This window comes from Ambystoma mexicanum, chromosome 2p (genome assembly GCF_040938575.1).
Source record: "Ambystoma mexicanum isolate Mex_15411 chromosome 2p, UKY_AmexF1_1, whole genome shotgun sequence".
Lineage (NCBI taxonomy): Eukaryota > Metazoa > Chordata > Amphibia > Caudata > Ambystomatidae > Ambystoma > Ambystoma mexicanum.
The window spans coordinates 1,441,480,392-1,441,502,158 of NC_090923.1; the positions used below are offsets into that span (position 1 = coordinate 1,441,480,392).

Sequence of the window (21,767 nt, forward strand, 5' to 3'; positions counted from 1 at the left end):
AATCATCCTATCAATGCTGATACTTTGAATCGCAGTCTGCTGTGCACTCCTGAAATACCTTTTTTGAAATCTATTGTAGAAGAAGCTTAGCCTCTCTATGAGAGTGAAAATTTGGCTGAACACATTCTTAAAACTCTTACTGCCTCTACAACTGCCAATTCATTTTGTACTCAATATACGGCATTGGTCGCTTTGATAAAGGAGGTCCTAGAAAAATGTGACAATATTAACACCATTACTTTAGCCCATTCGGCCATGCTCAGGCAGATCAGTCCATCTTTGGTCACCTGCAGAGTTAACACCAATGTGGCTTGCCAAAAAGAACTTGTCCATCAAGCTATTCACCTCGCCCCCCGTTTTTTTCACAACCAGGATCCCAATAAATCTATTATGGCTTCTAAGGTTACTAATACACATACTAATAGTTTGGCTGAGAAGGCCGCCAAAATTAGTTAAATAGTAATCATTGAGAATTTAACTTCTGTCTTGGATACATTGGCAAGACATCGAGAATCACACAAACTAACGTAACACCCCGGAAACATTGTAAAGCAGCCCATGCACAAAATATGCACTCTTGTTAGTTTTTTCATTACATCATCTAAACAAAAGACTGACAAGATATTTATCTCTGATGACTCTGCGGTTGATGCACCAAAATATAAGGGCAGTCATAGATAAAGAGTTGTGTAAGCAGGGCATAACTCTTAATCCTCAAAGTGCTAACAAGACTAGAAACTGAAAATCTAATAACAGGCATAAAGACATTTCTACACTCTTTGGGGTGGTTTATACCCAGGGTACAAAAAAACTTCCTTAGCCGCCCAAGTCCAGCTCATATACTCTGCCCGATTTTAAATTGCTCATGCATATTGGAAGATATACACACCCTTTATGACAGAGACACTGTAATTCCAGCGATGGAGAAAAACACTTCTGGTCCCTCTTGGCACAGTAATCGGGAATCCAGATCCATATATGTTGTCATACTTGCACTTGTGTTTAGAGGGCAAATAACACCCAGCTCGTGATGGAAGGGTCCCTCTTGGCTCCTCCCCCCTTACCATCTAGGCTGGTCAGTGATGCCCATGACCATGGCGCTATTCCGGCTAGTCATTTATGCCTTGGAGGGTCAGACACTCTGAATATTGCATGGCGACCCCACGCCAATTCTAATTCAGCTAAGAGGGATATTGGTACTCACTTTGACAATAAGTGGGTGCTCAAGATACAGAGCCTTTTTCACCTCTCAAACGCAGTTATACTTAATCGCTCTGCCTTTCTTGAGTCGTCCCATCATATCCCTCTGCTGCGAGTTATTACCACAAGCACCAAAGTTTGTTGACATTTCTGCCCATTGTGAATCAGCAACTTTTTACGTTAGCATCACTCAAAATTCGATGATGGTTTATTCTACAGAGTGAGGTGGACTTCTATAGGATGGGTTACGAATGTTCTGCTGTTTCTGCTATAGAAACTAACGGAATCTTTGACCCCACCACCAGGTGCATATTGGACAACACTTTACACATGACCGGACGCCCATTTCAAACTCTCTGCAGCATCTGTCATCCATCAGAGTAGCAGCACATACTGATGAATACAGAGAAGTTCATTTGATAAATAACGACAGTCAACCAGAAGAGCACAAGTTAGTGTATTGGTCTTGGCTTTCTAGTTTTCTACCTAACAATTTACTGAAACGGCCCTGACCAGGATTTTAAAATTCTTTCCTGGAATCATCAAGGGTTTTCACACTTACGAGAGGAGGATGGCATTTTTAATAACTTGTCTTTATTTACAATTGTTGTACTACAAGAAAGCTGGTTGACTGAGGAGTTGCCATTTGATGGCAGGATCACTATTCAGCGCCCCACTATGAAAGGCTGTTTGGATCGCCCTAAAGGAGGACTTCTCATCAGTTGCACTTCCTCTCTCAACTTAATTCATTTTAATGTCATTTCTGATTTAGTTTTGGCTGGTGATCTTGATGGGAAGTTGGTCGATGGGCATGAGTTGAATTTGCTCATCATCAACTTGTATGATGCCGTAGATCATACTTGCAATAAAGAATTGAACGCCCTTATCTCAGAGCTAATAGTACAACACGGTAGTGGAAAACAAATATTCCTGATGGGGGATTTTAACATGTGTATTCCCTCCACTGAATATTGCCTTCTTGTACCAGAATCTGAAATGAGACCCACACAATGTAATTAGCATAGTCCATTATAGGATGAAACCCCAGGCTTACTGGACATATGCATGGTGAATGGCAGATGTCTGCATGACCAGCCAGGGAATTACATCAGAGTCACTGGAAACAGTGCTACGACTATTGATTATACATTCGGTTTTCCATCTATTTTTGATAGCAAACCTAGCTTTAATTGTTCTTGCAAGGGAGGAAAGTGACAATTTTCCCTTGTTAATATACCTTCAACTTGGTGTTGTCAGTTCTCCAACGAACAAGAGTGGGACCATTGATGTTAACTGTGGTAACAATTGATTATCGTGGAACCCTTTAAACATCATTTTGGCTACTCAATGTTTGATTTCCATGGATTTGAGCACCTTTTTTGGGGCAGAAGATGCTATTGAGGGTGTTAATATGGATGGGCACACTGATGATTCTTACAGATATCCAACACAATCAACAATCAGGCAATTAGCCGATATGCAAAGGAAATTAAATCTGCTGCGACTCTTGGTGCTATGAGCACCAATCGTGGCATTCATAGACAAATATGATTCTAATATTCGTTCAGCAAAGAGAATCTTGAAGAGGGATCTTCGCATCATACTTTCTTGTAACTTTGAGGGGCACGTAGTTGTGGAGCTGTCTAGGGCAAGGAAAACATCCTATACGTCATGGCTGAGGCAATATCGACATGCCAAAAAAATAGAGAGATGGCAAGCTTTGTTGAGTGCAGTCTTAAGTGGCAACCAATGGTTATTCTGGCGGCTGACACGCTTACAGTCTATTCCACCCTTAATCTTGGCTAATGTGACTAGTGAGCAATGGGCTATATTTGTTAATTGCTCTTTTAGTAAAATATCTCCTAGCACTTTTAGATTAGACCTTTCTAAAATCACTTGGCAGTTTACTCTCACCCCTTTGTGAATAAACATCTTTAAAAAATTCTCTAGCTCCTGGCCCGGGTGGCATTTGCAATGCTCTCATCAAGTATGACCCTGACTGGTGGTCTAAGTTACTATTTCATCGGTTTAAATCCATCAGCCACACTAGTAGGATTCCCGACACCTGGCGAGAAAGCACTATTGAGTACAATTATAAAAGAAAGGCCTAGGCACATGCCAGGTAATTACAAGCTGCTCGCTATGCTCTCCGCCCCCGCAAAGATCTTTGCCAGGGAATTACTGATGGAACCATGTGTCTGGGCCACTGAAGCTAGACTTACTGCTAACCTTCAAACGGGATTCCAAAGCAGGGCGTGAACACAGACTAATATATTAACCATGGTAAGCCTCATTGAATATGCCTGGTAAATTATAAAACAGCATACCTATATGCAGCCTTTATTGACTTTAGTGCTGTAGAGATGGACTGTGGAAAAATCTGCACAATTGGGGTATCCCTCATGGGTTGCTCAAGATGATTGGCTCTCGCACTACACGTCCACTAAAGTCAAGAACAGGGCCTCCAATTGTGGATCACTACAGATTAGCTTGACACGAGGGTTGGCCTTAAACAAGGGTGTACTCTGGCACTGGTACTTTTCAACCTATTCCTTGGAGATCTTCCTGAAACTTTGATGAGTACTAGTGCCCATCTACCTCACTTGGGTTCTTATTGGATTACATAGACGACCTGATGCAACTAGATGGCACTCTTAGTGGCCTTCAATGCACTTTAGATAAACTTACATCAATATGCAGAACTAAATGACCTTAACACTAATGTTGCCAAAACTTAATCTATGGTATTCATTTCTGGTACTTCCAGGACAGTTAAGAGGGGCTCCTTGAGTATGGGTGAACAAGTAGTTGAGCAAGTTTCCTCTTTCAATTACCTTGGTGACTGCAGCTTAAATTGGGACTTGCATGTAGTTGGCCTTGAGATACAAATCTGACATGTCATGGGGAGTATCCTATGATTTGCAAGGGAAAATGTTGGCTACTCTTCAAGCTCAGTGATATTACTATGTATAAGTCTAAAATTCAGCCTGTGATATTATACGCTGCCGAGATTTGGGCCTTAAAACATCTATCTAGAGTGGTCAAAATAGAAAATCCCTGTCTACGTACATTAATTAATTTGTCGACATCGATCCCCATTGAGTATGTCCTTGAACTGTGGTTGCCTTCTATATTTAGTTTGATGTTTATTAATAAACTTAACTTAGATTTAAAATTGTCCAAGCTGCCTCAGACACCCTATTGTACATAAATGGAACACTAATTCAGTCTGTCATCATGGGGTGTGGTATTTGAGCATGCTTAAGTTATATAATGGATTGTATTCTTTGATCGTGCCTCTTGGACTGATACCGGCGAGGTACACGTCAGCTAAACTTACTGTTGCCCATAACAGATGGATTTCTAATACACTCATTGAACAAGCTTTAGTAAATTTGGCTACTAAAGCTTTGGCTCGAAAATCTGTTGTAAATTACAACTGTTGTTCTAGCCCGGACGCCTACCTTTTGACATGCCCTAGCAAAATTGGGTAACTGCCAAATACTTGCGTATAAAGTTTAACAATGTCGCCTGTTTGGAATTAATAGGAGGGCGGGGATGTCGGTTGAGGATCCACCAATGTTGTAGACTTTGTGGGATGTTATAGAAACAGTTATAGAAACAGTTAAATATCTGATAATAGAATGTTAAGTACTGTACTTCTTATGAAGGACCACGCTGCTAGCTTCTTGGATGGACCTTCCTACTTTCGATCCTCACAAACTATGGATTTCGTATTTTGATAGTACTGACGTTGGACCGATATACCATTTTACTAAAATGTGGGGGTAGAGTGAACCTATTTTTAGGGTATTCACTTTAAGCACTTGGATACTATTTGTTTTTATTGTATTCATTTTATTTTCTTTGTATTCAAATTGTGATGGGTTTGTACAAAAGGCTATAATTGGCTATAATGTACTATTAATAAATAAAAAACAAATAAAGATAAAAATAATCTTCACTTCAATTATGACAGGCAGACACCTACACTGAACCAGACAGCCTTCCCTACTGATCTCACACAAGAGAAGCAGAATGAGTTTAGGGTAGTGCGAGGAAATACACTTCAACTGCACTGCTGGATAGTCTTCTCAATCCTGTGGATATGACTTCCAGGGGACCTGAACCTTCTATTAGGGGTGCTAAAACAGGGGTGGCTGAAGTATACCAACCTCTTCCAACATGCTCACAACAAAATCATCAATCTACCATTTGGCATCAAGGAACTGTTTGGCTTTAAGATGAACAAGCAGATAACCAATTATAATACCAGTGCCAGTATTGCCAAGTTCCTGGGTGTGATTTCGAAGGTGTCTTCTACTGAATTATTCAGACAGTACAGAACAGTGCTAGGCAAAATGTAAATGTTTGTGCATTCCATGTCAGACTACAAAAAAAGTGAGGTCCTGCAGTAGTTAAATATTAAATCATAAGACATATACCAACAAACACATAATGCGTAACTTTCAATATGTCATGTTCGATGCAAGATAACTTCACTAACACTGGGGCATCTAAAAAGAAGCAACAAGTGACAGTCATGGGCAGACCATCTTACTTGCAGAACACTGAATTTAAGAGGATACTCTTCTTGTATTTCCTTACTCAGGTATGCGTTGGAAGTGCCAACATGGCATGTGCCCAAAGCACCAACGCATACAGGTACATGATTACAGACATCTGTGCTGGTGCATATGTGACATTAAGCTGAGCGGAAGGGCTTCAACAAAGGCTACTCAACACATTTCTAAACTGTTGGTGGTGACACTGTGTACAGTGGTTTCAACAAAGCAAATTATTTTGAGGTAATTTATTTTGTCATTGGGGAAGTAAATGTATAGATAGATATTTTTAAGGGTTAGGGGATACAGAGGGGAGGGGTGTGAGGGAAAGGGGCGATAATGCAAGGGGATTGGGGTGTGGTGCAGTTCCCCCATTATTAAAAACACAAAGAAAACATTGTAGCAATTCTGATGGAGTAAAGTACCACAAAGTAATTTATTTCGTTAAAACCATGCAGAACCGGTGACAGACATTATCGTTCGCACACTTACATACCTCTGGATCGTTTCTTAAAAAGACAGGATGTTTTTTATAAGACATTTTGTTACATAATGTAGCATAATAATAAAGATACATACATTGGAGTTGATGTAATATGAATTTTAATTGATTTTGTATCCCTTGACGTAGGTGCTACAAGAATTGCAGGGCATCATTACAGAATAATATTTTTATGTGCTACTCATTAAGAAGAGGGGCATGGATACAACCATTTAGGAGAAGTCTTGTCCAGAAGATAATAGAGAATATTAAGAGACAGATTTGCAGTAGACTGGATGACATTCCTAATCATTTCAGTAAAACGATTTTCCCAAGCAGAATGACAGAGGCCATAACACCCCGGTTCCCATCTGTCAAGATAATTAAATGTTCATTTCCTGGATGTCCCTTATTGAACTGGTGTTAGTGAGCATGTTTATTTTTTAGCGTAATGTTCCAAGCTTTAGTCTTAATTCTAAAACAATTTGGCCCCAAAACAGAGTGAAACCATAAAAAGATTAATTAAAAGAAAATCAAAGTACACTAAAATGGGAAGAATAGAGATGGGGTGCTTTTGAGGAGCATGAGTAGGTTTAGACAAAAGGCTGTTGTCACTCGTCGCGTTCTTGTCCTGGTCTCCAGATGAGCTTTTGCCTGCCTAAGACACTCTCATAGTACTGGAAGTTCAATCCTCATATGCTGGTCTCCACTCCGAGAACGTTGGAGAGCCTGACTCACCCTGCTACATGCTATGAAAAGGAATACCCTTCCAAGGTATTGGGTGGTTCGCTTTGGAGGTGATGCCTCCCATTCATGATTAGGCCCAATCCTACATTGCTTTAGCTAGGAAGTTCTTCATCAGACACCTGGTCATTGAGTAAAACCTGGAGGTTACTAGCCCGGATGCTCAGTAAGCTTGGACAGCACGAGATTAGGTTGGAAACTCCAGTAGTTGTCACTCCAGTGCCATCCAAGTTCACCTGGCTGATCTTCATGTTCCGAAGGTATTGGAGGCCTGCAAAAACAAGAGGAGCAGCGGTCAGAGTGCTTATCCAGACAGTGAATAATGGTCCTTAAAACAACCAAACACGGTATGAGCTACTTCAGGGAATTTTCAGACGCCCGCCATCCAAACAGAGACCAAAATGGCACAATTACCAATAAATAATCTTCATAGCTCAGAGTTCAATTACAAATGTCACAGTCTTATTTTTTTTATTACAAAAACTACCATATTTATTCTAACATGTACACACTTATAAAGAGAGGCACATAATAGATACAAGTATGCATGCATAAAATAGGAAAATTAAAATGTACATATAACCCAGTTTCAGCCAAATAGCTAATAAAATACCATAGTGAAATGTTCCAAACAGAGCCTTGCCATTTCAAATAACCATAAAAAATAAAGTGATAAAAGGCTCGTATTTTACTATAACAGACAATACTTTGTTATACATTTCCTTGCGCTTACCACTTGTGGTTCTTTACATATCAATTACCTTACAGCAAGGTACAGATACTCCCACTGCGAGTAAAGAAGCACTCCACCATTCCCATTAAGAGTTTAATTTTCTTCTCCCAAGATTTTACATTTGGGGGAAATAGAGATTTCTAGTTTTGGTAAATGAAGATCTAGCAAAAATGTATTTACAAAAATACCATGTTTAAAATGTCTCGATTCCTGCCCTATTGGTGATCCATTAATCCTAGCATAGCCATTCCTGCATTAGGCAGAAGCTCCATCTCTAAAATATTCTGAAGTATCTGTAACAGACCCACTCAGCGTATGGCGAACATCAGGCAACTCAAAAACACTTGGGACTAGGAGGCTATCTCTTGACAAAAGGGGCAGATGGGATGACATTCAGGAAACATGCTCTTGATTTTCAGAGAAGTATAAATAAATCCTGTGCATGAGAAAAATTGTAAAACATTTAAAAAGCATATGCACATGTTACAATACAATATACACAAACGCACTAAAAAAACAAATTTCAATGTTCAAAAACACAGGAAACAAAAAGTTAGAACCTGCACACAAGGCACAGAGCCAAATTAATTGTTTTTACTCCACACTGTACCCATCGTAGCCCGACTTATATAAGTTTCTGTCCTATATGTTGTGTGTTAACTGGACATTCCTCAGGGGCAATCATGTATCTTGTGCTCTAAAGTGGCGTTCTTTTTCCACTCAAAATTCTATTCTTTAGTTTCAGTAATGGTACTCCAAAATCTGTGGGTGCAACAAACATACAAAAACATATCAATATGTGGGCATCCCAGGTTCGAATAATTTCACCTAGCCCTAACCATCAATATCAAAAAGGGCGACTTAGGTAGGAAAATATAAATGTATCTCTACCTGTAAATTTGCGTCCCAAGTATAATTTACTTAGGCCGAATAAGGTATTACTCCTTAGTGCTATATGCACTGGTCGTCACATCCAAAATCACTCCACACGGTCCCACTGTACAAAAGACAAATTATCGGGCAAACGCCCCAAAACGGAATGTAAAACAAGGTTCAAACTTTCCGTTCTAAGACTATTACGACAATTCTCCATGTGACATCATAGTCCACCACCTGTGCCCAACACCAAATTTCCTTCACCTTAATAGGGACACTGAGTACCGTGGTACTGGTCCTGCAACAAATCCAAATTAATGTGGGTTAAAATCACCCAGTACCACAGGATGTCCTCCTCTTATATTAATACACCATGTATTTACTGTGACATTGAGCTTGTTCAATGCTACTTCAAGATCAATGGTTTCTTTGTACCAATAAACATTTACAAATAAGAAATCAGGGACCCAAACACCAGGCAGGATCCTACCATGAGAAGCAATCAAACCATTACAGATTTTGAAAGAACCCACAGCATTGATATTCCCAGCAGATTTAATCAAGGTTAATAAACCACCAGAAGGACGACCAGAGGCACCTTTATGCGCTTGTTTAAAGTATGAAACATATCGATCAAAGGATGGTTTTTCCATCAGTCATGTTTCTTGTAGAAAAATAAAATGGTGTAATTTTAACCGTTCACCTAAAATAGGATTTGAAAACAAATTACCTTTTGAATTCCAAGACATTAACCAAAGGGCTGAACAAGGATTACAGTAGTTACGAATTTACACTCTTCCCTGTTTGAAGGAATGCACCATTCAGCCAAGACCAATCATACTTGGTTTACCAGGGTATCTATGTTATTTTTTACCAGGGTCACACCCCTTCCAGTATTTCCTTTAACATTGGCTAATACGAGAATCTTTATCAATTCAGGAATAGGCTTTGTACTATGGATACTGATTTCAGAATCCCTTTCATGTTGTAAAAATACATCAAAGCCCAAATGCCTCAACTGGGAAGCTTCACTCAATATAGTATTGACAACAATTTTGGATCTTATAAACATAATAGCACGATCAATAACATCTACTCTGTCAATATCTGTTGAATCTCATTCAATCGATGCATTATATTGTTCTATTCAATAAGATGTCCCTGATTTCTGATTTCTGACCACACACTTAATACCAGTGAGTGGTTTCTAAGCGCAGGATCCTGTCTGTAGTGCTTTTAGCTAAAATTGATTTTATGTGTGCATCCAGCTATGCCTCGAACACCATTTTGTGCTGTTTCTAGTGCTCTTGGCTAAACTCGAAATTAGGTGTGCATCCACTAAAATGTTCTGCCGTTTCTAGCGATTGTAGCTAAAATTGAATTTAGGTGTGCATCCAATTATCCACCCACCTCCATTTTGGGCTGTTTCTAGTGCTTTTGGCTAAAAACAAATTTAGGTGTGCATCACCACCATTTGTGAACTGGTTCTACTGCTTTTGGCTAAAATCGAATTTAGGTGCACTACCAATTGTTAACTGATTTGTATATCTGGGTATTTCCAGCGTGCTCATTGATCTCCGTCTGCTTGGCTGCCTGGTGTGATTCTGTTGACTAGTGCTTAACCCTCTCCCCTGGTATCCTCTGGCTACCCCCGCCCCCTCCTCCTCCTCTTCTCTCACCCCATGGCTCTCTCCATCTCCCCTCTTTTCTAACTGCTTCTCCATCTCATACCCTACCCTATCTCACTAAGTCTGGTAGGAGGAAACTAAAAATTATATTCCTGATTTGCAATCCTGGGCTGCCCCTCGCAGACACCTACATGATAGTAGAAAGATCGTAGACAGTAGATAGTCTGTCTCTTCTAGACAGACTATCACTGACATTCTCTTTGCCGTTCCTTCTTGCAACCTATGGACCCCCATATGGTCTCTGTCCTCTCCCCTTTCTCCTCCTCCCTCATTACTGGCGGCACCAGATGGGAAGTGCTCTTGGCGCACTTATCTTCCAAATGCACCATTAATGTCTATCATGAAGGCACTATGATGGCCCCGGGCTCTCAGCCCAACCTCTGCCTTCTTCACAGCCATCTTCCTTCTTCCTTCAACTTCCCCCCCTCCTTCCCTCTTTCATCCCCCCCCAGAGGTGGCCCTGCATTGCAAAACCTTTAAAGGGAGCAACCAACTGTACTTAGGCACACTAAATTCTGGCTCTGCTATCAAACACTCTTCTGACATCTGTCGCCTCCTTGAATACCTTCTTGACCTTGACGTCCTTACTCTCACTGAGACGTGGTTCAAGGCCAGCTCAGACACTGCTTTTTGTCACTCTTCTCTCTCTGAAGGCTACACAATCCTGTCCAATTCCAAGCCCTCACGGGCTGGTGATGGAGTGGCTCAGATCTTCCCTGAGTGGGCTCCTGTCTCCATCATCCCCGGCCAAACCTACTCATCCTTTGAAAGCCTAGTCTGCAGGCTGTTTGTTTCACCTACTTTCTCGCTTACTCTTGTAACCATCTACAGACCCCCCAAACCATCCTCCATCATCCTCTCAGAATGGGCCGACCTGTCCTCCTCTCTTCTTACCTCCTCCCCCAAACATATCTTCCACGGGGACTTCAACATCCATCTCGACTCTCTCGAAGGGGCCACTGTTCTCTTCCACAACCTTTGCAACACTCTTTCCCTCTATATCCTTCCTTCTGGCCTAACCCACTCGGCCAGACACACACTTGATGCTCTCACCTCAACAGACATCCCTCTCTCTAACCATCTCATTATTCCTCTCTCCTGGTCCGACCTCTCTTCTCACCTTGACCTTCCATGTCCTCTGATTCCTCCACCAGCACTGCCAGTCTCCTGCTTTGTCTTCGACCGATGAAGCGGTTGCCAGTCACTACATTTGCCTCTTCCTTCATCCCTCCTCTGCTCCCCTCCTTGGACTCTCCCTCCGACTCTGTTCTTGCTAACCTCCACCTTTCTATCTTCAACACCCTGGACATCCTTGCCCCTGTCATGAGGATCCACATGAAGCCCGCCTCCAAATGAAATTCTTGGTATGACTCTGACTTGGTCGCTTTGATATGCAAGTGCAAAGCTGCAGAGGGTAAGTGGCTGGCATCTAGCTCATCCTCTGAAAAACTGACATGCTGCCTACTTCAAAGGCAACACCGCCTCTGCATCTGCTCCAAGAAGAGGGCTCATGCCAAGCCTGTATCTCTGGAGCCACCAACAACACGTCTGAACTCTTTAAAGTCTGCAAGGAACTTGTCAATCCCACCACAGTCTCCTCTTCCCCTACCCCTCCGAGGCTCTCTGCTCTGCAATGGCCACCCACTTCTCCAAAACTTTGGACATCCTGTCCTCTGTCTTCTGCTCCCCCTCTACACCTCCCCATCCCCTCTCTCGCCTCCCTTGGCTCCCCCCATACTCTCCTCTTTCTCTCCCAAGGTGCCAGATGAGATCTCTAGAGTCGTCGGCTCTCTGAAAGTCTCCTCTAAACAGGTGCTCCCCTGCTCCTCAGAACCATTAAGGACAACATTGCCTCTCTCCCTCCAGCGTTGGCTGACCTCTTCAACCACTTATATGCCACTGGCTCCTTCCCCCAACCCCTCAACCACTCTCTTGTGCACCCTCTCCTAAAAAGCATCTGCTGACCCTTCTTACCCGGCTTACTATTGCCCGATCTCCATCACCCCTTTCTTGGGCAAACTCATGGAGAATCTGGTCATCCCCCAACTGACCATCCCCATCGAAATAGCTGGCTGCTTCCACGATCACCAGTCCGGCTTTAGGGCTGCCAGAGGCACGGATAACTGCTCTCCTGAACACCCGTGAAGGCCTACTCTCCAGCCTGTATTCCAACTCCTCCTCTGTTCTGATAATCCTCAATCTCTCTTCTGCCTTTGACACGGTCAACCACTCTATTCTCATAAACCGTCTCCGCAATAACCTAGGCATCACAGACAGGGCATTGGCGTGGCTTACCTCCTTCCTTTCAAACAGACCCTCACAAGTGCAAATGGGTCCTTTTCTCTCCTCCACCACAATCTCTACCTGTGGCGTCCCCCAGGGCTCCATTCTATCGCCATGGCTCTTGTACATCTACCTGGCCCCTCTGGCCTACCTCAGGGTTCAAAATTGAGGGGCGCTGGGAGCTATTTAGCTCCTGCTTCAAGCATAGTAGAGCCTGGTTGGCTTGAAACCAACAGCTACCAGGAGCTACTTTTGGCTCCTAGTGCCAACTGATGCCTTCCAAATGTGTAAATGTGACATTAACTTTGAGTATTTGAGCATGTTAATAAAGAAGAATTAGACCACATCTAATACACATTTAAACACAATGGTTCATACAAAATGGACAAAATGTAAAAGGAGCATCTCTGGTAGCTCTGCCCAACAGGGTGATGCCTGATACCAAGGAGCTGGTTTTAGTTCCTGCTCATCGAATCTCACTTTTCGAACCCTGCAACCTGACCTCCACTTTCTCAACCTAATTTCCAGTCTTATGCAGACGACACACAGCTCTCCTTCAAACTGCCATCTTCTACCTCCTACTCCCTCATACCTGACAGTAAGACAGAGCTCCTACTCATTGGGAGGCCTGCTCCTTTCTCCCCCCCACTCTGGCCAGACTCCTTGGGTCCCATGCCCTCACCCACCTGTGAGGCAAAAAACTTCAGGATCATCTTTGACTCCTCTCTCTCTCTTAACACATCACAGACCTTGCCAAGAAGATCAACTTTCAGCTCCACTTTCTCAGGGGCTCAATGTCTCCAGAGCATTGGTTCTCTCTAGGCTGGACTACTGCAGCAGCCTCTTCCTCAATTTATTTTCAAATTTGTTTATTGGAATTTGTTATCAGACAATTAACAGCCTCTTCCTGAATATGCCCCTTTCCTCCCTTCTCCCCCTCCAACTAATACAGAATAGGACAGCAAGATTTATCCTTATCCTCAAGCCCAGGCACCGCCTCTCTCCTGCCCTAAAATCTCTCCACTGGCTAACAGTGACTGCAAGGATCAAATTCAAGACCCTCTGCATCATCCACAAGGCCGTCTGGGGCCTGGGACCTCTTTACATCCAGCTTTCCCTCCCTAAATACCTCCCGACTAGAGTCCTTGGGTCCTCTGGCTCCAGCTCTCTGCAGGTCAAATGTTTCTCCAAGCAGAGAGTGGGAGGCAGATCCCTTTCTGCGGGTGGCTCTCCCTCTGGAATGACCTTCCTTCACCCCAACTTGAGCCAGATCTTCTAAAGTTCAGGAAAAATCTCAAGACTTTCCTTTTCTCCTCTTCCTTCCCTTTCAGCCTCCCTTGATAACTCTCCCTCTGCCGCTACGAATGGGGTACGGTCCATTCTGAGTCATACAGGGGCCAGACCATCCCCCACCAGTTCCCCCTGCATCCTTTGCTAACGCTTGCCCTCGGGCTCCGTTTCCCAGACTAGCCCAACTTGTCCACTCTGCCCACTGCACTCATCCTCCCTTTCCCTTTTCTCCCATTGCACTTGCCTTCTTGGCTCCGCCAGCACTTCCCCGCTCCCTTCCCTGGGGCCCCCCAATCCTGCTTTTCTCCCTCTACCCCTTCACCACCTGCACTTACCACCTTCTCAAGCACTTGCACAGTAGCGTTGTCACAAGGCCAATATGACAGTATTTTGTTGTTATTCCTTTGTCCCCGCCCTCATCTTGTCTTGTGGCACCTGGAAACACTTATGTATAGGCGCCATACAAATGCCCAGTAACTTAAATAAATTTCACATTCCCACCATGCTGAGGTTGTCCATCTGATTTAAACTTCAAGCTAGGATCTTGCCAACCGTTTAACATATCAGGGCCCTTTGAATGTTTCAATATACTCTTTGATTAACGATGACCAAAACTTTCATTAAAATTTTTCGGGCCACAGGGAATAAATTGATTCATAGCATTTAGTTGAGGCCTATTCTGACCAAGGGGATTTCGTGTCATTAGGGGTACCTGACTTTTATGAGATAGGAAAGAAAAACTGTTGTCTTTCATAGTAAATCTTGAAAGCTATGATTGTTTTTGTTTTAATGTAATTTTTTGTTAGTTACATTTTCTATTTGGAGAAACTTACTTGAGGTAATTGTCTGACCCAAACATTGGCTGTGTTAACAACAGAGGACCAGGAAAAATTTGTGATTGTTCAAATGCTTCGTCGCAGGCACTACTGCCTGCCACCTGAACTCCTTTAAAATGTACAATTCGAATGAGAGCATTAAGAAAATGAGATTTATCCTGAATCATTTCTATGACTTTATCATTTGTTTCTTCCTCTTCAAGCATAGCCACAGGCAATCTCAATCATACTGTCCTCCATTTCAACTGCTTGGGACTCGACTGACTTCAATATACAGTTTTCTTCAACCAATAAAGGGGTAGGAGTCTCTGGCTCATTGATCGTAGTTCAATTTTGTATTCTTCTATTGTTACACTAGTTATTCCTCTGAGGTTGAATTTTCAAATCTGTAGCAACTGGTGGTTGGGTGAATAAGGATTGCATACATTTACCTGATTATTTATTAAAGACTGTTGTCTTTGATTTATTTTTACCTTTATTTCCCCTGGGCACATTTTCACGACCCTTATTTTCAGAAGGGGGCTGTGGAGGGTCAGCTTGCACCGATCTCGAGCATTGCAAAACTGACTGATGTTCGTAGACAATGACATCCGTCTCCTCATTTGGTACTCCTTGTTCAGGCCCATTAATGGAACTCTCACTCTGAATCTCGGTTGCTTCTTCTATTCAAGAAGTCGCAGCGTTAACATTTGGAGGTCTCCCCAAGGAAGGTTGTGCAATATCCCTCACTTGCTCAGTGAATTATTTAAAACTAGAAACATTTTTGCTCACATCCCTCCGTTTCCCTTAAAGAAACTCCTGAATCTTACTCTGAACACTGATGTGTTCAAATTTGAACAAAAGGGATTCCAAGATGGAAAAGTTAATACGCGACTCTGTCTTCAAGCCCTCATATAGAGACACCAAAGCATATAGATTGCCCCCCTGATGCATGTTCGTTGGCTCTACTGTTAACGCATTTAAGTAGAGTTGATAGGCGGCGTCGGGGGAGCAGGAGCTGGAGTGTAAGATGTGATTGATGAGTCGGAGCAATGTGTTGAAATATTCGTTAAATCCAGAATGTTATTACTTACCTCTATCTCTCATTGTAATCTGGAAAATTCAGCAGAAGTTCATCTGATACAGATTCAGTACATTTGGGAGCTGAGGTGAAGGGTGTATAAACCATTTTCCCAGAGCTAATCTCAATGGATTTTGGTGCAGCAGGATTGAAGAATTTCGTGATTTTCGAAGAGTTTGTGTTTAGAAATGTTTTATTTAGTTTAGATTCCCTGCGTTTCTGGGATTCCATTGAATTAAAATGCGACATATTTGAGGAACCAGAGGTACCTTCAACTGTGGATAGTGGGAGCGGTAGGTCTATCACCATCTGCATTTCTAGTTGAGTCATCACTGTTTGCACAGACTGCTTTCCCCTACTTGGTAAATCATACATAGAAGCCAATGTTATTGGTGTATTGTACAAGTGAACACCCCAGGGATAAGATTTGACTCATCGGCTCAATCAAGAGTTCTTCCCAAGGAGATCGCAGCCACAGCCTCACTCGCCAAACTGCACAACTACAACAGAACATGTCGCGGATGGCACAGGCTCCGTGCAGTGTTAGAGATTTTGTATGTTTCTGCCAGTGGATAGTCACACCTCCAAGAAAGAGCCAGGAAAGAAAGTCTTGGTACTCAAATGTTTCTGAAAGTAGACAGTCTCCCACTGCACAACTGCAACAGCAGACGTTGCACACTAACATCATTAATGCTAACCCCATGGGCCAATGGTGTAATCCGTCTGATCTCGGAAAGGGCTTTACACTCAATTAATTGTCTGGTTGTTTCCAAGTTGAAAGCACCACACACTCTACAGCTGTGCAGGGCTGCGACCAGTCCCGTTTGCCCCCCAACCACCTCTCTAGAGTTTACCAAGTTAAATGTAATGTCTAAATACTTGGCTACAATCCAGTTGTATGGGTAGGTAGTCAGATAACCTTGGCTACCTTTACCATTTAGTTGATGGTCAATGTACGTGCTGCTCAGGGATTTGGATGCCAGATTAACAAATGACTGTCCAGATCAATGGCATGTAATGTCTTTTTAAACTTCAGACTTATTTTAGCAATTTGGGGATCAATGGAAAGACACCCTAGCCTTTGCAGACAAATGTGTGCCTCATGGTACAATTTATCAATGGATAGATCTCTATGTCTTAAGACTTGCAGTTAAGACGTCAGATCATTTAAACGTAACAAAGTACCACCAGCTGACTGAATTAATTTTAAGTACAGATTGACAATGTTCCCTGTAAGGGCACATTGTGCAGAGTTCAACCTGGTCTCTAACAATACATACTCCAAAGGAACAGAGGGCGGAAGCCTGAGCAAATACTTTAGGCAATGCTTTTCCATTAGGCCTAGCATAGTTGTGTGCTTGTAGGTCCAGATCTCAGCACCATAGTGTAACAGGCGAATCTTGTATAATTGTAACATGGCCGACCAGGAAAAGCCTGCCTTTTCCTGTGCAAATTTCAGTGCGCAGGCAGTCAAAACTTTTATTTCAACAGCCAACTTATCCAGATGGAAGCGCCAAGTTAAAGATTAATCAAAAGTAAGGCAAAGATCCTCAAAAAGTGCAAACTAGCTCAATGGGTTCCGCACCCAACCACACCCTGAGATTTGTCTTTGTCTTTATTTTTGTAGATGCGAAAACCATAGCTTTAGTTTTGGTGATGTTCACAGTTACGTTAACATCAGCATAGTCGCGTAGCTTACCTAGGGTATGCTGAAGACCTAGAGGAGTGTAATCAAGAAGTACGAAGTCATCAGCATAGCTTAGCCGCAGGATATTTGAGAGCCCCAACCTGGCAGGAAAGACTTTGCATAGATATATTTGAAGATTTGTGTAAATCCCCAAGGTAGAGGTTAAACAATAGTGGGGCAAGTATACAGCCCTGTTTAACCCCTACATAAGTACCAATCGAGTCTGTGCTAGCACCAGTGGTGGTAAGCCTTATTTTGACACTAGTGTTGGAGTAGAGGGCAATAACCATCCTGAGCAGTCTAGCTGGAATGCCCCAATTGCACAGTTTTTGTCACAACCTACTTAGGCAAACAGTATCAAAGGCTGCACTGAAATCTTCAAATAGGGAGTAAGTACGCTGTCCTCTTATGATAGGATATGATATGATATGGCATTTATAACGCACCTATACACAAGTGTTTCAAGGTGCGAAATGAGCAAAGCATGTTCAACTACATACTAGGGTCAAGACATTAGTTAGAGTGCTTGCGCCCTTGATAAAACCAGTTTGATTGATAGAGATAATTTTAGACTCCGAGGGCCATTCAGTAAGTTCCTTCAGTAATAAAAATGTTAGCAGGTATACTAGCATAGCCAGTAGCTGATAATATTTAGGCTCCAAACGCTATCCTTTCTTGTGTAGAGGACCTATGACACTTTCACGCCAAGTAGATGATATAACATTAGAGGCAGAAAAACATTTAAACAACTGATATAGCAGTTTACGCCACCAACCAGAGCTTAATCAAGGTGTTACTAAGTCCGTCAGGGCCAGGAGCACGCACATTCTTTAGAGAAGATATTATTTTGCACAACTCATAAGGGGTTGAAGTAAAGGTCCAATAAGCATGAGTAAGGTTCAGCTCATAGGAGGTTGAGGGAAACTTGCCAATACCTACTCTTATAAAGGATTCCCAATCGTCCTTATTAACATTGGCTACACAAAGAGCATAAACCTGTGACTTCATTCATTGCCAGAATCATCTGTCATTTTTCTCTAGAATAGCAGAGGTGAGAAACTGCCAGCACTCCAGTCACTTGGTCTTTCTATAGACCCTAAGCCATACGGAGTAGCTTTTTTACAAGACTTAATTAGGTTCCCTAAAGAGGCACTTTTGCTAATACTAGCGACTAGCATCTGTAGATCTTTACAAAGGGACCTTGCGGCATCTCTAATGTTAAGGTCAAAACAAGTCTAAGTGCCCTTCTAAAAGGCCTCACAGGTTTATGTATACGGCTCAGAGTGGTCAGGGCCCCATTAACCCCAATAGTGGATTGGTCTGGTCACCATTATTCCAGACACATAGCTTTTGCCAGTCTCCAGAACGGAGAACTTAAGTTGAATAGCTTCAGTTTGCTGATTGACTAGTTGGAGGTTGGGCAAGTTCCAAGTTATCCTATTCTTGCTGGAATTGACATCTAAAGTTCTTGCTTGATCAGTTGGCCTGGGAGAGAGCAGCATGTCAAACAGTACCAATATGGAAAAGTGGTCACTCTCAGCTCTAGGTATGATTCACATATCAATGTTACTCACAAGTCGAGAAGAAGGGACAAATATGTAATCAATTGTGCTAACAGACTTTCCTATAATTCTAGTGTAATTGCTGAGAGAGTCGTGCACACACCTCCCGTTCAACATATGAAGATCGTAGATACACAAAAAATATTTGCCCAAGATGTCCCCTTTTTTATCAACAGTGCAACATCTCATCCACACATTACAGATTGGGAGGAATTCTAGCATTAAAGTCACCCATTAGCAATATCGCATAAGCGGAACCTTGCCCATCAATCAAGCTCTTAAAAGGGCCCCCCACCAGTTATTGAACAAGTCATTAGTCCGGCCAAAATATAGTCAAGAGTCCACACAGAGATCAAACAAACTGGACAGCTTAACAGAAGACCCCCACAAGCCTGCCCAGTGGCCCTTTAATGGTCAGACGCGGAATTGATCCTGCCATCAAATACCACAGTGTCAAACAGCCATGTTTCCTGTAAAGCCATTAAGCCAAAATGCGGCAGGTTGTTAAACAAGCCATCCTCCAGGTTTACAAAGCAGTTTAAAGCCAAAATCCTGGTCGCTTTGTGAAGTTACAGGGTAAAAATTCAGATAACCAAGAACAATCCACTGAGATTGGAGGCTCCTGTGAAGCAAGCTGCTCATAAAAAGATCCTCTTGAGATCCACTGACATACCTTGCCAACCCTAGTATAGGCATCTGAGAGGGACCTGCGCGCTCCTTAAATACCATATTATGAGTCAAGATATAAGGACTAGTTCAGGGACACTGCCATGCAGTAGCCCCCTCGATTACTGGAGCCTTCATGATAGTACAATCATAGCCTAATCTAGGGAACTCATATTCACTCTGCTGGGTAAAATAAATTGTGAAGTCCCAGTGAAAATGGACACATATGGTAGCTAACTCATAGTTGTCAGGAATCCCCACTAATTTAATATCCCTTGTAGAGCCAACATGTAGCTGAGGAATAAGGTGGCATAGCTCCAAGAATGCAGAGCTACTAAAAACAAAAGGTGTTATTTCTGCTGAATAAGCTTTGTACTCTGATTACCTGCTAAGGGGCAGGCCCTCGTCTTGCCTCTCCTGGGCACGCCCATCACTGATGTAACACAGAGGGTGATTTACAGCAGAAGTTGCTCTATCAAGATGTAAATTCAGCCAGACGTTGAGACAATAGGTAGGTCGGTCATAATTCCTTAACTGTTTTGGTGAGAAGTGGTATAGGCCACACCGCCACTTATTAGAGGAGTATTAAACAAAGGTTCAGCTCTGGAAGCAAAGTGAGTACTGCGTCAAAAAGCTGGTGAATATCCTCCAACATAAATGAATCATCAGTAGAGTGGTCAATAGTAGGCTTATGCTTAAGGGGCGTATACAAGGTCTTGATGCCTTTAGTGTACGCAGTCCCAAAGAGACTGCAAATATCTTTTTGCAACTTATTAGAGGAAGCTCATGTAGGATTCTTAGGTGGACACATCGGGCACCAGACCTTTTTTTCTTCATGGCCGTCCTTCTATTACCTCCCTAAAGTTGCATCAAGTCAGCAGCAGATTTCGTTTTTAGAATTGCTATAGGGTGCCAAAGTAGGATATGTCGCAAGATTAGAGGCCAGATGTTGTCAACGTCTACTAGCGGTTTGCTTCTTTTTGTTCCTTTTAGGCTTGGGCGCTGGTCGACAAACCAAGTGTGCAGAAGGGCCCTCTGGGGGTTTAACAGCGATCAATGAATCATAGGAGCCCCCACAGATGCCCTAACAGTTTGATCAACAAAACAATCTGGTATTAAGGTACACTCCGGCTCAGTGGCAATGTTTGAGGATGGAGTAGCCATTGTGGAGGACAAAACATATATGGTCAATTCTTGATTACAAGCCACATTCGTTATCAGTTTGTGTGTATTAAAGGACTCAGTAATTACAGTAAGCATCTGCATGTGAGTTGCAGTAGTGGCACTAATACAAACACATTTTTCAATCAGAACTTTCAAAAGACTTTCCAAGACCAGAAATTGCAAACAAGAGGTATCTGAATTAATCGACTAATTTAAGGAGAAAGAAATATTTACAGAAGAACCACCAATAGGTGCCGCCGCAATACTAGCATCCACACCTGCTCCGTTCTCATCAAACGTAGAATTGAGCACTGGCATATCAGGAGTATGTAACATACTTTGGCCCAGTGATTCATCAACGCTAAGGTGCATCATAACCTCCACTTCAGCAGGTGCTCATGGTGTCTGAACAGTTTCCATGAGCAGAACAGGAGCTATTTGTGGTGGCAGTAGTGGACGCTTGGGAACGGAAGATGCCATCAAAGTAGTGCCAGAACATGTTAGTGTCAGACGTCACCCCTGTGATAGCATTAGTAACACTTTCAACCATTTTAGGGCCCAAGCAGCTCAAAGACGACGACAGCTGAGTGCCCCGCCCTACTTAAAGGGCTGAGTCACTTAAAGTGAGTGTCGTAAAAAATCTAGTGATTTTACTAGAGTACAATGCAGATGAGTGAAAAGGTACCTTAATAACATTAGCGGAATACATGCGATACTGACCTAACCTCTATGGGTACGTAGAGCCCTCAGAACGGAGAGGCACCTTACCTCTAGATGATTCCCTACAGTGTTAGCAGTCGTCATTCATGGCTCTAGGTCGGCAAAGCCAATTACACAGTTCACAGACACTGACACAGCCGCACTGCCGATGACTGCAACAAGCTTTGCGAGTGTCGCTCACATGCCCCTGAAGCGTTGTTTCAGAGTGCCAA

The 21,767-nt window shown here is 42.6% G+C and overlaps 1 protein-coding gene across 5 annotated transcripts in view; it reads right to left on the minus strand.

Annotated features, from left to right (window-relative positions):
• Window positions 1-6,351: 6,351 nt before the first annotated feature.
• LOC138567600 (uncharacterized) overlaps window positions 6,352-21,767 on the minus strand; it is a 1,191,853-nt gene continuing 1,176,437 nt past the window's right edge. For 4 of the 5 annotated variants that reach the window (XM_069645994.1, XM_069645989.1, XM_069645987.1 and 1 more), the window contains one exon: window positions 6,352-7,261. In XM_069645994.1, the coding sequence (XP_069502095.1) occupies window positions 7,238-7,261 (24 nt within the window). In that variant the 3' untranslated portion in view covers window positions 6,352-7,237. The remainder of the gene's footprint in view (window positions 7,262-21,767) is intronic. The other variant, XM_069645993.1, reaches the window with a different exon arrangement.